Here is a 16,082-nt window from a genome sequence, read left to right as displayed (position 1 = left end):
GAAATAATTAGAATTCTAAAGTCAAGGACATAAATTGTATTTCTAGATGATCATGTTTACATAAGCAAATACATGAAAGCTCTTTAGGAGTGGCAATTGGCAGATAGGACTAATTTCTCATTTTATAGATTTGATGTATGTTCATTTTTTGTGTGGATAGAGTTTGACATGTCAGTGGGCATGTTTTGATCTGTAGTTAATGTAATTTTGGATACTGAAGAGTAGTCTTGTGATTGGATACAAAGGTATTTTGAAATATTTTAAACAAGACTTTAAGTGCTTACTTAATTCTGAACAAGTTGGCCTTTAAATAAAATCTTGATAAAATTCCATCAAATCTTAGAATCCTAATGACAATTATTGTTACAGAAACGTACCTCTTCAGAACCTTGTGAATAATTTGCAGATGATTGGAATTAAGCCACTGAACACCACCAACCACCAATACAGTCTGGCCCGAATTCTCCAGAGGACGTGATCTGAAATCCAGAAAGAAAAACAACACATGTTGCCTTGAAACAGATGGTAAATATTTTAACAGCATTGCATCACATTTCATTGAACCATATCTGACATCCTGATCACAGGACCTCTTTGGCATTTCCAACTCATTTTCAGCCACATTACTTGCTTTACGCTTTTCAGCACCTTTGATATAGGGTGGGCAATTATGACCACTAGCGAAAAAGCAAGTGCGTTGTAGCACTGTGCCCTTCTCAATAGTTCCATTGTACCTTTGCAAAAGACGCTCAAGGGCCTTTTCAAACGTTGGTCTCAATGAAGGGCTTATCCAGAACTGAGGATAGTAGGAATAACTGATCAAAGTCTTCCCACCATTGACATTGTGGTAGAACTTAGTGCCATGCACCTTCTGCCATTCCTGCAAAGTTTCATTCAGTCTTTCAATCAGATAGTACATCATCCCTCTGTTGGTTGAATCACCAATGAAAAGAATCTGTAAATTAAACAAAAATTGCTTTCAAATATGAGGTGTACATGGTATAGGATATAATATAAAATAATTTGTTGAATATGCATAAACCCACACATCTATGTGTTTGAATGATAGCCCTTCAAACTGTTAGAAATGACATTTATTATATTTCCCCAAAACATGTTTATTTTTTTCCCCATATTCCTAGGATGACAATCTACTGACACGCTAATATGTTTAAGGCTTCTTGCTTTGTGTTCACATTCTCTGTCTCATCTAATCAACTTAACAAGTTTTATTGATTCAAATAGGCACAAAGAAGTTTAATGCTTCACCAGAGATTTTCCAATCACTTTTTATTGCATACACTAGAGGCCTATTGCGCAAAGAGATTCATGCAATAGGCTTTCCTTCCTTTAGTTCCAGCACCGGTTTTCCTCTGTCACCCAGGACCCAGGCCTTTGCTCCAGGGGGAGTCTGCCACCTTTACTGCTGACTCCAGCCAGAATCGGCCTCCTATGTCTTTGCTGCAGGCAAAGAATCTAAGATCAAGGTATTTGCGTGGTTGGGTGCCTTTGAGGACCCCTTTTCTTGGTGTATAGAAGGCCACGTTCTTCCTCGGTCTTCACATGGTTTCTTCTGTGTGTGCCTAAACCTAATCTTTTTTTTTTTTTTTTTTTTTTTTTTTTTTTTTTAATAAGGACACCAGTCATATTGGATGTCAACTAACTCATATGACCTTATTTTGCCTTAATTATCTTTATAAAGGCCGTCTCTCCAGATACAGTCACCTTCAGAGGCACTAGGAGTTAGAACTTCAACGTATGCATTTGGTTGAGCGGGAACACAATTCAGCTAATAATACCAATAACGAGCCTTTGAGATCTAGCTTTTAAACTAGATTGCCCCCAGAGGTTTTTCCTACAAGTTCTTTTTGTGTTAGCATCAAGCTACAGTCCCTCCTAGGTATCTCTAGGCAGCCAGTCAGATCACTGGTGTCTGTACAGTGGGCTTCAGAGAGAAATATAGTGGCTAAAAAAAAAATCAAAGCAGCTGCATATAACTGAGAGAAAAGTCATCTAGTTTTGCAATCCTTTGAAGATGCAGTCCACCGTCTACGGCCATACCACCCTGAACGCGCCCGATCTCGTCTGATCTCGGAAGCTAAGCAGGGTCGGGCCTGGTTAGTACTTGGATGGGAGATAAGATGCAGTCCACCAAACTCAGAAGCAAAGTCATGTTTCAGAATTCTAGGTCATGTTATTTATTTATTTATTTATTTATTTATTTATTTATTTATTTAAAATATATTTTTATTGATTTTTTACAGAGAGGAAGAGAGAGGAATAGAGAGTTAGAAACATCGATGAGAGAGAATCATTGATCAACTGCCTCTTGTACACTCCCTACTGGGGATGTGCCCACAACCAAGGTACATGCCCTTGACCGGAATCAAACCTGAAACCTTTCAGTCCACAGGCAGATGCTCTATCCACTGAGCCAAACCGGTTCTGGCTCTGTTATTTATTAACGAGACTGTCCAAGGCAAATTTTGTGACCTCCGTAGAAGTTCATCCCATTCTGTGCAACAGGGCAATGTTAGTAGCCCACCTTTGGTGAGGACTCTGGTGAGATTTAAAGGCTTGTCTCTTTTCTGACATCCGGTAAGCTCACCGGGAAAGTGAACTAGCATTAGGACATGAAGGCAAGCAGCGATTTTGAGCACTGCCAGCATGCCCTCCAATGCATCGCTGGTCTCTTTAAATGAGCTCATCTAAAGAACTGGCCAGAGAAGACAGGAGGTGTCTAAATCACAACAGTCTCTTGCTAGTCCTCCCAAACCTGCTACAGCACATGTAGGGTGAAAGGTGAAGCTAAAGATCTGGGAGAGAGAACTGGAGGAGACATTACTGCCCTGTGCAAACCGACACTCAGAGCTGCCTGTCAGGTCTCCATTGCTGATTGGTGACTAACAAGAGGCACCTGGCTGGGAGAAGGAAGCGTTGCCACCGCCATCTGCAAAATGAGTTCGTCTAAATACTGCACATTCCTAGACGGCATTTCTCAAGTGGACACACTCTGTGAAGACAGTTTTCTAAGGCATGATTTTATCCCAGCGCCATTCTATGTAGGAGAGGTGGGAATGAGAAATTATCACTACCATGAAGATGCAGTTGTGACTTTAATTTTTTTTTCTGTAGGTGACAGTTTTTATAAGAGATTCATTGGTATTCCTAACTAGATGATGTCTAGCTTCAAAATGCTAACTTTGTAAGTACACACACACACACACACACACAATTGAAAAATATCAAGAATTAGAATGGTTCTTTTTCAGTCAGATGGTTCATATCCAATCTTTCTATCTTTTAAAGCATCCAATTTGATGAATTTTTTAAAAGGAAAATTGTAGGTCAATTTCTACGTTAAAAGGTCTGCATCACCATAACAAATATTCACAACTAGCTATATGATTTTTAAATAACTCTTTTCACCTGTGAAAAGTATTGCCTTATGTTAGTGGCACAGGTGCTGGTTAGCATACACAATCAAAGAAAGAAACTGTGATCATGAAATACAAATAACCAGTAAGCAAGTATAAAAAAAATCTATGTTAGCAATACAACAATAAAATAATCCCTCCTATCGAAGTATCCATAATTTGAAAGGCCCCCATCATATTATGAGTTCAGAGAAATGGACCCTTTCACATACTACTGTATAAGTAGCAGGAGAAAGAGTTTTTTTCTTTCTTTTTTTTTCTTTTTTCTTTTAAACTGCTGAATTCAAAGTATTCAGAATAGGGCCTGGCATAAAACTTGATTCTCCCTTGTCAAATGGATGAATGTAAGCATTGCTGTTGTGTGTATAAATTGGCAGCTTTTAAGAAATTCTACTTATGTGAAATATTCAAGGATGTCTATTAAAATATATTCTAAAAGAAAAAACAAACCTGAATTAACATCAATGTTTATTTGATTGATTATATTAAGGTATAATTATATATTGGTGCTCCTGTCATCTTTTAGGAGTGATATTGTACTCTGAATCTATTGTGATGGCGAAGATGTCACAGTAGCTTTTCTAAAAAGCTGATTACAATCAGAAGAGAAACAGTAACTGCATTTTTGTAAAAGTAAAGTATGTGGATGAATAGAAAAGGTCCTAGAAACTTATTTGGGGATTATTTTGAAGTGGTGATATCATAGCAGTATATTCGGTTTTAAAATAAAAAGGTTTTATTTGAATTTGTTACAAATGTAATTTTTGACATCTTTCTATTTATTTTTTTCTTATGATTGCATACGGACAACATTTTTAGAGCAAACCCCATAAAAAGACCCTCGAAGCCCACTCTAGTTTCCTCCACTGTGCCGTATAAATGTAATCGCCTTTTATACGTGGACCATGAGAAGAAGTAGGAAAGGCCTGTCCTACCATCAAATATTCACATGCCGTTTCCTTTCTGCAGAGCTCACTTTTCACTTTAGAAAAACAAAAATACCAGGCAGGTTTCCCCCTAGATTTTGCCAAGGGAGAAATTATGTGGTCCAGTGGTGGTCACTGAGGCATGAAGAGATTTCTGGGGGCATGAAGGAAAGGTTTGCCTTCTTAAGAAAAATTCATTGACCCAAGTCAATGTCTGTCTTCTTCCGTGAATGTGAGACCCAATGCCTAGTGACACCAGAACTGCGGCAGCTATGTGTGACCATGGGAGCAAATGTTGCTGATATGCTGAGCATGGAATGGAAAGACTGAGAAATCGAGTGACTAAACTAACCTGGAACATCTCTGCCTCAGTATTCCTGGTCATGCCCGAAAACTCATATCCTTATTACATCAGCCCATCTGACCTGAGACTCCTGTGACTTGCAACCAGGGTACTAACTAGTAGAGCTGGGGTGGTTTTACAGCATGGTCCCTAAATGGTTTGGCACTTCTGCCACTGGAAGGTGGGTTCACGGTCCCACCCCCTTGAACCTGAGGGGGGCGGGGGGGCGGGGCCTGCTGCCATGAGTGGAGTGGGGCAGAGTGATGCTGTGTGACTATAGAGCCTAAAGGCAATGTGGCTTCCCTCTTGCTCGAAGGAGCACTCACACTTGGAACTTGGAGACGCTATGTACGATGCCTGACTACCCGAGGACTGCTGTGATACTAAGATGACAGTTTGCCCTAACCGATTTGACTCAGTGGATAAAGCGTCAGCCTGCAGACTGAAGGGTCCTAGATTTGATCCCGGTCAAGGGCATGAACTTGGTTGCGGGCACATCCCCAGTAGAGAGTGTGCAGGAGGCAGCTGATCGATGTTTCTCTTTCATGTCATTGATGTTTCTAACTCTCTATCCCTCTCCCTTCCTTTCTATAAAAAAAAAAAAAAATCAATAAAATATATATTTTTTAAAAAGATAATAGTTTATTCTTTTTGTTAAATTTGTATTTTGTAAAATAAACATATATTGGCTTTTTATGATAATAAAAGAATGGCAACAGCAGCATCAATAACAATAAATCCACTTTGAAAATTCGTATAAAAATATTTAGTGATAATCAGCTAAGTAAGCTTTATTGTTACTTATGTAGAACAATGGCTTAAGAGAGTTGGGATTGAATCTTGGTTCAATAAACCAACCATAGGAATAACAGTAATCACATTTTGGATTCCAAATCGCAGGATCAACTTTATTCCAAAGATTGAGTTGCATTTTCTGTGCATTATCTCTTTCCTGGCCCTGCAGTACCACGAGGGGAGGCTGTCCCATTAAGGTGAGCGCTGGAGCGGAGCAGAAACACCTGTGTCCAGACGTGTCCATCAAGTCTGGATCTCAGCTCCTCCGCTGGAGACAAAGATCTGTTCCATTCCTGAGATTACCATGCGGTGAGTCACCAAAATGTATATAAGGGCAGGTATTTCCCCCACTCTTTCACCCATCTTCATGGACCTGTTTCTAGGCTCTAGTAAAGTTTGAAGCTTACTTTCAAATAGTCTTATTAAAAAACCATAACATTTTCTAATTATCTTTATTTTCATTTCTAATTCCTCAGTGACAGTCCTCGTGTTAGATGAAATAAATTTGGTGCTGTGACAAACTGAGTCCCTAAAGGTACAATGGCTTAAGCAAAACTGAAGTTTATTTCTCCCTCGGGAAACAGTCCAGGTGGTTTTAGGCAAGTGTATGTGAGGGTGTGGGGACAGGGAGGTCATTCAGTCCCAGAAGGACCATGAACTCCTTGAACAATGACAGCCCATTGGGGAGAGGGGAGGGAAGGGTAACGAGTAAAGAGCCGCCAGGTTTAGCCTGGAAGCTGTCACACACCATTCGTTAGAACTCAGTCATTGTCCAGCTAGTGTGGGTCAGTGGGTAAGCCTCAACCTATGCATTCCAGGTAAAGGAATGTGCCCAGGTTGCAAGCTTGATCCCCAGTGTGGGGTGTGCAGGAGGCAGCTGATCAATGATTCTCATCTCTGATGTTTCTCTCTCTCCCTCTCCCTGTCCTTCTCCCTCTCCCTCTCCCTCTTCCTCTCCCTCTCCCTTTTCATTTCCCCCTCCCTCTCTCTCTTCCTCTCCCTCTCCCTCTCTTTCTCTTTGAAATCAATAATATATATAATAATATATTAAAAGAACCCAGTCCTATGGCCATACAACTAATTTTCAGAGAGAAAATGAGTTTGATGACACTTAGCCAGTCTTTACACATTCTCCTACATGGCTATGTTTTCCTGAGGAAAAACTAAAACCTCAAATCAGATTTTCCACCTGTGAATTAGCCAAAGTGTGAAGTACATGAAAGGCTGATTTACAGTCCACATGATGCATAAAAGAACTTCTATTTGTAGAGAACTGGGATGAATAATAGCAAGAACATAATTTATTTGTGGAACTATAACCAAGATTTGGGGAATTTTTTAATTTAAATTTATAATGAAACTAGAGGCCCAGTGCATAGATTCGTGCACCAGTGGTGTGGCCTGCACCCTCTCGCAATCCAGGACCCCTCACAGGCCAAGCCAAGGGACCCCACCGGTGCATGATCAGAGCCAGGGAGGGATTATAGGAGGACACCAAGGTGTCTTGCCCAGTATTAATTGGGCCAGTGGCCAGGGAGGGACTGGGGAGGATGGCAGGCCTGGGAGGGACTGTGAAAGGGCTCCAGGGCGTTTCTAGCCTGGCTTGCCCAGTCCTGATTGGCCAGACCCCAGCAGCAAGCTAACTGACTGGTCGAGCATCTGCCCCCTGGTGGTCAGTGTGATTCACGATAAAATAAAATGGAATAAAAGTATCCTATATAATAAAAGCCTAATATGCAAAGTGTCCAACCTTTCATTTGACCATTTGACCAGTTGTTATGATGCACACTGGTCATAACAACTGGTCAAATGGTCAAATGAAAGGTTGGACACTTTGCATATTAGGCTTTTATTATATAGGATACTTTTATTCCATTTTATTTTATCGTGAATGAAGGAAACTAACAATGGTGATACTCTAGCACAAAACTATTTATTACATTACCCCCTTTTCCAGAATTACCAAAAGTAACTGCGCAGGTCAAGTTATGAAAAAATGAAAAGAAAATTACTGGTGACTATCTGGGTTGAATCAATAAATGTAGCAAACTGTCTGGATCTTGTTAGGATCGTAGATTCTTTTGACCTGTCAAGGCTGGGAAAGAACTAAGTTTATGTAAGATCAATAGGCAGGGGGAAGAACCTTTTCATAAAATCACTTCCCTTCTTCCTCCCTTTCCTCCTCCATAGGTTCTATCTTCCATAGTCACAGAAGTGAGGATATTTCTTCAGATCCAATAAAGGTTGTCAGATGCCAACAAGACTCTGGCTGGAATTCACTGGAACCTTCCAAGAGGGGAAGGTCCATAGGACTGGAATGCGAGCTACTGGTCCATTAATTTAGGCAGTGCCTGCTTATTGGAGAGCTCTTCTATCTGCACATAAAGGAATGAAAGCAAAGTGGAGTTTTACTCACTATGTCTATTCCAGGGCCAAGTGTATTTGGAAAGCTCACAGTGATTCTGATAAGCCCAGGATTGACCTACATTGCTCTCATGAGAAAAATACCCATTTCTAAGGGAGGCAAGGGAGGACGGAGCTCACATGAAGTTGAAACCGATCAGATGGCTAAATATATTTAGGGCACGATGAAAACCTAGCTCAACCAAGCCTCAGTCTGTGCAATATAATATGATTACAACAAATGCTTCCTAATGATGCATCTTTATTACATTGGCTTTAGATGACCAACCAAACTGCTCTGTGGGGTCAAGAACAAATGCAAGTGGACACTGAGGCAAATCACTCTCAAACACATGGAATTTGGCAAAAAAAGAAAAACAAGCAACTGAACAATATTATCTAGACTTAGGTCTTCTGGCCGCCTGTCCTTCTATACTGCCATTCCATCTGGATTGTGGGCACCAATGAATAGGTCATCCTTTTTTGGGGAGAGTGAGGTACCCTCCTTTTCTTCTATCATCCCCTTTTTTTATGAAAACTGACAAGCAACAGTGAATGATTGTCGTAACTATAATGGAACTTACATATTAGAACATCTTAAAGTAGCCACATTATAAAGTAGCCACACTTAAAACAATGTAAACAGCTTTAAACCCACAAAACAACTTAACTTGCAAACATTACTTTAAAATGTAAGTTACACTTCCTGTTTTGACAGCTGAGTTTTAAGTACGTTCAGTGAATACTGCCTTTTTATATTTCCCTTTCCTCCTTGCACCCTTCTCTCAGATACTTCATTAGTGGTTTGAATTCTGAACTAGGCTTTCAACGGACAGACTAAATAAGGCCTTGTTTAACTCAGTTTGGTAAGGCTCCTACGCTTTTTCAGTTGCAAATGCGATGATCACATTTCTAAAACATTTCTTATATATTTTGCTCTATGATTACAAAGTTATGCTCTGATCAATTTTTATAAATTCCATTCATGATCTATTAAGAGGTAGGTATCTAAAACGTGTGAGAGTATAATAGAATACATAGTTTACATTTTTTTCCAATTAATTTTGCTTTGATTCAACGTGATTACACATCACAAAACCTATACATACACTGAGTAGCCAGATTATTATGATCTCTGAACACATAGTAATCTGGCCATTCAGTGTATATCCTATATAATAAAAGGCTAATATGCAAATTGTCCCCTTACACACACACACACACACACACACACACACACACACACACACACATTCTTTGTGGTCAGATTATTATGCGTTCAGAAATCATAATAATCTGGCCACTCAGTGAATATTCCAAAACCTAAAAATAAAATAACTCATATTTAGATAAATGTAGGATTTAAAAAGAGTCCCACATGTACCTGCCCTCCATACCTAAGCAAGTATGCCATAGAAACGGGACACAAATGCTCCCAGGAGAGACTTTGTTCCACCTTCCCCCACAGACAAGTCTCCTGTTCACCTCGCTGCAGTGAAGGTAACTGTTGACTGAAGTATAGAAAGTATAGTCCTGCTCAGGTGGCATTAGAAATCCTGGTCAAAGTTACTGTTAATAAATAAACTTGTATATTTATTTATTAACTTTGTTATTTATTTATTACTTATAATAAATAAATATTTATTAAAATATATTTTATTGATTTTTTACAGAGGAAGGGAAAAGAATAGAGAGTTAAAAACATCAATGAGAGAGAAACATCAAAACAGTATGTAATGTTTCAAAAGCAACATCGATCAGCTGCTTTCTGCACACTCCCTACTGTGGATGTGCCCGCAACCAAGGTACATGCTTTTGACCAGAATCAAACCTGAGACCCTTCAGTCCACAGGCCAACACTCTATCCACTGAGCCAAACTGGTTAGGGCTTGAGCCCTTTTTAGAATTCCAGTTAATGCGTGTCCTATTCCTTCCCCACAGGTGTACATGTATTTCCAAGTATAGTCTGACATTCATTAATGTAACACAGTAGTAAAAGATGTAAAAGATCATAATAAGAACACAAGGAAACTCGGTGGAAAGAAATGACTACTTGAAAATTCTAAAGAGAGCATAACGCTTTTTGAATTTCCAAGTAGTTGCTTCCAATAACTCTCGCCTTTCCAGTCCAATTCTGTTGCCTTTTAATCTGATTCTTTGAAGAAAGATAACAGTGCATCCACAAAGATGAAGTTGATGAAGCTGGCCTTGTTTAGGATATAAAATAAAGTTCCGCTTTTCATAGCATGAGATGTTTGCACTACTTATTCTTGGTATAAGTGGAGCTTTTGGATTCTCACTGCAAAAACCTGAGATTTACATATTAATTGAAAGTCTTCGGATCAGTAAGGCTACTATACCATTAGGATATGCATGTTTAGGTATGTCTGCAAATTCCCATAAGCCGAGATGCAAAAATTAGAACATACACACAAAAAAAATAAGATACTTGGAGTCATCTCCTAGTGCCTGCCTCCCCTGCTTAGTCTGTTCCTTCCAGTGAGAGGGGAATCACTGGGCTTGAGTGATAGGATTGTCACTGTAGATTCTTTTTCTTTTCTTTTTTTCTTTTTTTGGGGGGGAAAGGGGAAATAGAAGTTCTTATTATTTTTTTTAGTTTAATTAAACTATTTCAAAGTAATGTGATTGATAGATTGTCTATCACTACCACATTTATTTATTTATTTATTTATTTATTTAAAATATACTTTATTGATTTTTTACAGAGAGGAAGGGAGAGAGATAGAGAGCTAGAAACGTCGATGAGAGAGAAACATCGACCAGCTGCCTCTTGCACATCCCTACTGGGGATGTGCTCGCAACCAACGTACATACCTTTCAGTCTGCAGACCGACGCTCTACCACTGAGCCAAACCGGTTTGGGCTGTCACTACCACTTTTAGCAACTTTTCCAGAACCTGCGTGCCCGGGTCAGCTACCTGCCTCTGTGCTTCTCCCACTTCTGCAATTATCACAGAATATTGTAGTAATTACTTCTCTCACTTGTCTTCTGTTAGAGATTTAACACCTTAGAAGAATATGATATATGCCCTTAAATAGACTCTTAGACCAACCTAATCTGGATGAATGAACAACATGACATTGCAGAAATTATAGAAAGTATTCTGCACTTACCTTTGTTAAATTGGACCCTCCTCTGTGGTAACATGTTAGGGATAACTGATATTGCAAGGTTTCTGATACAGGGCAGTAGAGTTACTCTGATGGGTTTTTGACAAATACAAAATCACTTTGTTTGATGGAATCAAAACTGTAGAATCTGAGGCTCTTACTACTCCATAACCCTGCTGTCCTCATGTATATGTGAAGTGATTTTCTGTAAAATGTTGTTCATATATCATGTTTCTATTCTTAATGTGTGACATGGTTGAAAGGAAGCTCTTTATTTCATCAGCTATTTTGAATTATATCCTTGCTAGATATAGTAATATTGGTTTCAGATCCTTGCTTTCCATTATCTTGAGTACTTCATGCCATGCCTTCTGACCTGTAGAAATTCTGATGACGAATCAAATGACAGCCTTATGGGAATTCCTTTGTAGGAAACAGCTTTCTTTAATCTTCCTGTTTTTAAGATTATCTCTCTGTCTTTATTTTTTTGCATTTTAATTATGATTTGTCTGGGTGTGGACCTGTTGAATCCTTCTTGTTTGGGACTCTCTGTGCCTCTTGAACTTGTGAGACTTTTTCCTTCACCAGGTTAGGGAAGTTTTCTGCCATTATTTCTTCAAACACACTCTCTATTCCTTTCTCACTTTCTGCCTCTTCTGGCATACCTGCTATGTGAATATTGTTATGTTTCATGTTGTCCCACAGCTCCCTTAAGCTGTCTTCCTATTTTTTAATATATATATTTTTTTCTTTTTGGTTCTCTGATTGAGTGAAATTTTTCTATCTTGTCTTCTAATTCACTGATCGGATCCTCAGCTTCCCCTAATCTGTTGTGTATTCCTTCCAATGTGCTCTTTATCTGTGCTATGTCATCCTTTATTTCTGTTTTCATAGTTACTATATATTTTCTAATGCTGTTGAGCATCTTTACCATCATTATTTTGAACTCTCAGATAAATTTATTATCTCCATTTTATTTATCTCTTCTTCTGGAGAATTCTCTTGGTCTCTTATTTGGGGGTTGTTTCTTTGTATCCTCATTCTAGGTGCCTGTTTGGGTTTGTGACTATGTATTATGTAGAACTGCTCTGCCTCTCAATCTCTAGTGCAGGACAATGTCGAATGTTGTTTCTGATTAATTAGATCAGGCAAAGACTCAAAACCTCCAGAAACTGCTTCTGTTTGAAGACTATTTGGATCTAGTCTTGAATAGCTCTAAGGAAATTGTCCATAGGTATGGTGAGAATTTTTCCCAACAAGGTGGGGGAAATTGCTTCTGCCTGGAAGCTAGTTGTTATTTTCAGTCTTTTAATAACAAAAAATCCACACTGTGGGGCAAAGTGTGTTCTAATAGGGTAGATCAACTGTCTTCCCCCCAAGCAAAACAACCTAGATGCCTATTGTCTGCATGAGAAAGATGATTTCTACAGTGAGAGAGAATGACTCAGCACAGGAAAACAGAGGCCTATCTTCTGAGCTCTAACCCCAGGATCCTCAACCCTGGCTTCTGCTCACACAGCTCCAGTCCACTCTTCCCTCTCTCTGCTGGAGAACAGGATACACAGGAAATTTTGTGCATTGGTCCTTTATGAGGGTGTCTGTATTTCTGGCTATCTCTCCCTGGCAGACAACAACCCTGCAGCTTTTCACAGTCAGATGTTATGTTGGTTATCCTTCTTAGTTCTAGTGTTCTCTGCTGGGAGGCCCAGCTTGGGGATTAGACCCAAGAGTTCTCAGTCCTGCAGCTGAGATATCTCTCTGGAACTTCATTTGTTTCCTGTGAGTCTGGTCAACTCTTTCATGCCTCCACCCCTCCTATAGTCTCTATGTGGTCTCCACTTTCTGTCCTTGATTATTAGGATTCTTTCCAGCTAGTGTCCAATTAATTATTTAGGAAGCTTTTCTTTATTTTAGTTGTAATTCGTTTATCCTGAGGAGCATGTTCATGCAGCATCCATTTACTCTGCTGCCATTTTTAATCTGTATAGTTATTATTTTAAACTAGAGGCCCAGTGCATGATATTTGAGTACTCGGGGGATTAGGGGAGGCTGGGAGAAGGAGGTCCTCAGCCTGGCCTGCACCCTCTTGCAGTGCAAGAGTCCTCGGAGGGATGTCCAGCTTCTGGCTTAGTGGCGTTCCCCTTGTGGAAGCTCACTGATCACCAGGGAGCAGTTCCTGCATTGAGCATCTGCCCCCTGGTGGACAGTATGCATCGTAGCAACCAGTCATTCCACTGTTTGGTCAATTTGCATATTAGCCTTTTATTATATATGTTGTTTACACAATTATTTCAGGATTGTGTGGTATATGAACATATGTACCTGCCTGTATATTACCAAGTCTTCTGATTCTACCCTGTTTCCCTGAAAATAAGACAGTGTCTAATACTATTTTTTTCTCCCAAAGTTGCGCTAGGTCTTATTTTCAGGGGATGTTTTATCTTTCCGTGCACTAGGTCTTATTTTCGGAGAATGTCTTATTTTCGGGGAAACACGGTAAATATAAATTATCTTCCATAGGCTCTTCTTCCAAGCATTTCCACTGTTTTCGCCCTTGTTCTGATTTATACAACATTTTAAAATGTGGGTTTTTGGGTTTACAAAATGCTTACATATTGTAAAAAAAAAATAATACGGATAGTTAGACATATCTACTCACCTCTCATCAACCCTTCTTTACTACCAAGCCTGCTTCAGGGGTTGCATGATTTATTGTGCTGCTGTTGACTTCTTGAAATTCTTAATAATTCTGAATACAGAATCCTGTATTTTCTGTTTTTACTTGGCCTTGAAAAATTTGTAGCCAGTCCTGTTAACATCCCAGCCTCTTTCACTCCTTCCCTCTTATGCAATCACTCTGAACTGTTTGCTACTTCCAGAAAATTTCCATGTATGTAAGCATGTTTGCATTAGTTTTTCCATCGATGAGGTTATACTATACAAATTCTACACTTTTTCTTGCCTCCTCAGTGGTGCATGACTGAACTTTTCCATGAAATTGCCTCCATCTCCCCAGCACCCATTTCCTCCTTCCCTCAGTCAGTCTCCATACCTCTACAGGATGAGCTTTCTAATTTGGTTTTTGCCACTACTCTGCTTAAAATGTACAATGCTTCCCTGTTGTGTATAGAGGAAATTAGCATCCTGGCAAACAAAAGGGACTCTGTAGGGCCATTGCCAATGTTCTGGTGAATTGAGTTTCAGAGCATGCAAGTCTGAAGGACAACTCTGCACTAGGAAAATCACCAAGATAAGTCTTTTCTGCAAAGAAGTCAGGTCTCTGCTCATATCACCTAATCTGCACATAGGCCTTTATTTTTATTTATTTATTTATTTTTAAAATATATTTTATTGATATTTTACAGAGAGGAAGAGAGAGGGATAGAGAGTTAGAAACATCAATGAGAGAGAAACATCGATCAGCTGCCTCTTGCACACTCCCTACTGGGGATGTGCCCGCAACCAAGATACATGCCCCTGACTGGAATCGAACCTGGAACCTTTTAGTCCACAGGCCAACACTCTATCCACTGAGCCAAACTGGTTTCGGCAGGCCTTTATTTTTAGACTTTACAATATAGAATCTGTCTAATAGATAGGAAAAAGTGATCTTAACTTTTCTTACCATTACTTTGTAAAGTGGTGAATAATTAACTTTAAAATTAGCAAAGACAGTATTAGGGACTTCATATTTGTGTCCCCCTCAAATTTATATGTTGAAACCTTAACCTCCATGTGATGATATTAGGAGGTAGAGCCTTCAGGAGGTAATTAGGTATAAATGTAGTCACAGAGTGGAGGCTAATTCTTATAGAAAGAGGAGGAGACCAGAGCTCTCTCTCTTTCTGCTTTGTGGGGACATAGTAAAGAGGCACCCAGATCTTGGACTTCTCAGCATTCTGTGAGAAATAAGTATCTCTTTAAGCTGTCCAATCCATGATATTTTCAGATAGACAGGAAGGAAGTCTTTAGCTTCCTTTCTACAATGTTGATTAATCTACAGCATAGGATTAGTTCATGTAGACTTATAATCTACACAAATAAAAGAGTAATATGCAAATTGGCCATACCTTTGCAACACCCACCAACCAATCAGGAGTGAGCATGCAAATTAACACAACAAAAGCTAGCAGGTTAATTTGCATACATCAGTGCTGAGTGGCCAGGGGAGGGACCAGATGCATGCGTTCCACACTGCCCCAGCCACTCCAGGTCTCTAGGCAGCGTGGTAAGGTGAAAAGGTGGTGCTGGGCCAGAGCAAAAAGGCGGCTCCAACTGGAGCAAAGGCAAGGCTGGCAGCTAGGGGAAGAAAGGCCCATTCTTGCATGAATCTTCATGCATTGGGCCTCTAGTTTTATAAATAAATAAAATAAGTCTAAGAGAAAACATAAGCCATATCCAAAGCCATGGAATTTAGTGACGAACTTAAATTAATATCTACTGCCCTTCAGGTTAATAGATTGTGACATTTTGGAATTTTCCTGAATCCTCTAAATTCTGAGGTCAGAATGGTATTCTGAAAGAGTTTAGATAAATCTGATTGTTATGGCAACAACTACTTTTATTGCTTCCAGTCCTGCATTTCTAAGCTATAAAGGTTCATTTGTCCAAGTTGATGGTTAAGAATGCCTGTATAGTAGCCACTCAAAGACCTGTGCCATCATGGATGAATTAACCTCTGAGCTTTAATTTTCTTAAGTGGAAAACAATAGATATAGTATCTATTTCACAGAACTATGATTAGGAATAAATAAGATTTTAACTTATCTGATTATACAACACATATTTATTCAGTGACTATTATGTACCAAAAATTGTGCTAACGGTGAGATTATGGCAATGATTCACACATATTTCCAGCCTTCATGGACCTAACAGTCTGGTTAGATGTAGGGTGTCAGAAAGCAACACAGTTCCTGTACAGAATTAATGCTCAGTTAATAAAAATATTTATAAATGTTTTCCCTTCCTTCCTACTTGATCTTTAGATAAAGTCTTGGTCACCGAATAGGGTTGTTTACATTGTAATCACCATGGAGAAGTCCA

The 16,082-nt window shown here is 39.3% G+C and overlaps 1 protein-coding gene across 4 annotated transcripts in view; it reads right to left on the bottom strand.

Moving 5' to 3' along the window:
• Nucleotides 1-16,082, bottom strand: part of CPED1 (cadherin like and PC-esterase domain containing 1) — a 270,687-nt gene that overhangs the window by 27,965 nt on the left and 226,640 nt on the right. For all 4 annotated transcript variants that reach the window (XM_036425416.2, XM_045576312.1, XM_045576316.1 and 1 more), the window contains 2 exons: nt 735-955; nt 378-479 (listed from right to left, as the gene is read on the bottom strand). In XM_036425416.2, the coding sequence (XP_036281309.1) occupies nt 378-479; nt 735-955 (323 nt within the window). The remainder of the gene's footprint in view (nt 1-377; nt 480-734; nt 956-16,082) is intronic.

This window comes from Pipistrellus kuhlii, unplaced genomic scaffold, assembly GCF_014108245.1.
Source record: "Pipistrellus kuhlii isolate mPipKuh1 unplaced genomic scaffold, mPipKuh1.p scaffold_m20_p_10, whole genome shotgun sequence".
Lineage (NCBI taxonomy): Eukaryota > Metazoa > Chordata > Mammalia > Chiroptera > Vespertilionidae > Pipistrellus > Pipistrellus kuhlii.
Note: the sequence above shows the minus strand (reverse complement) of the source record. Positions and strands in the feature narration are given on the sequence as shown.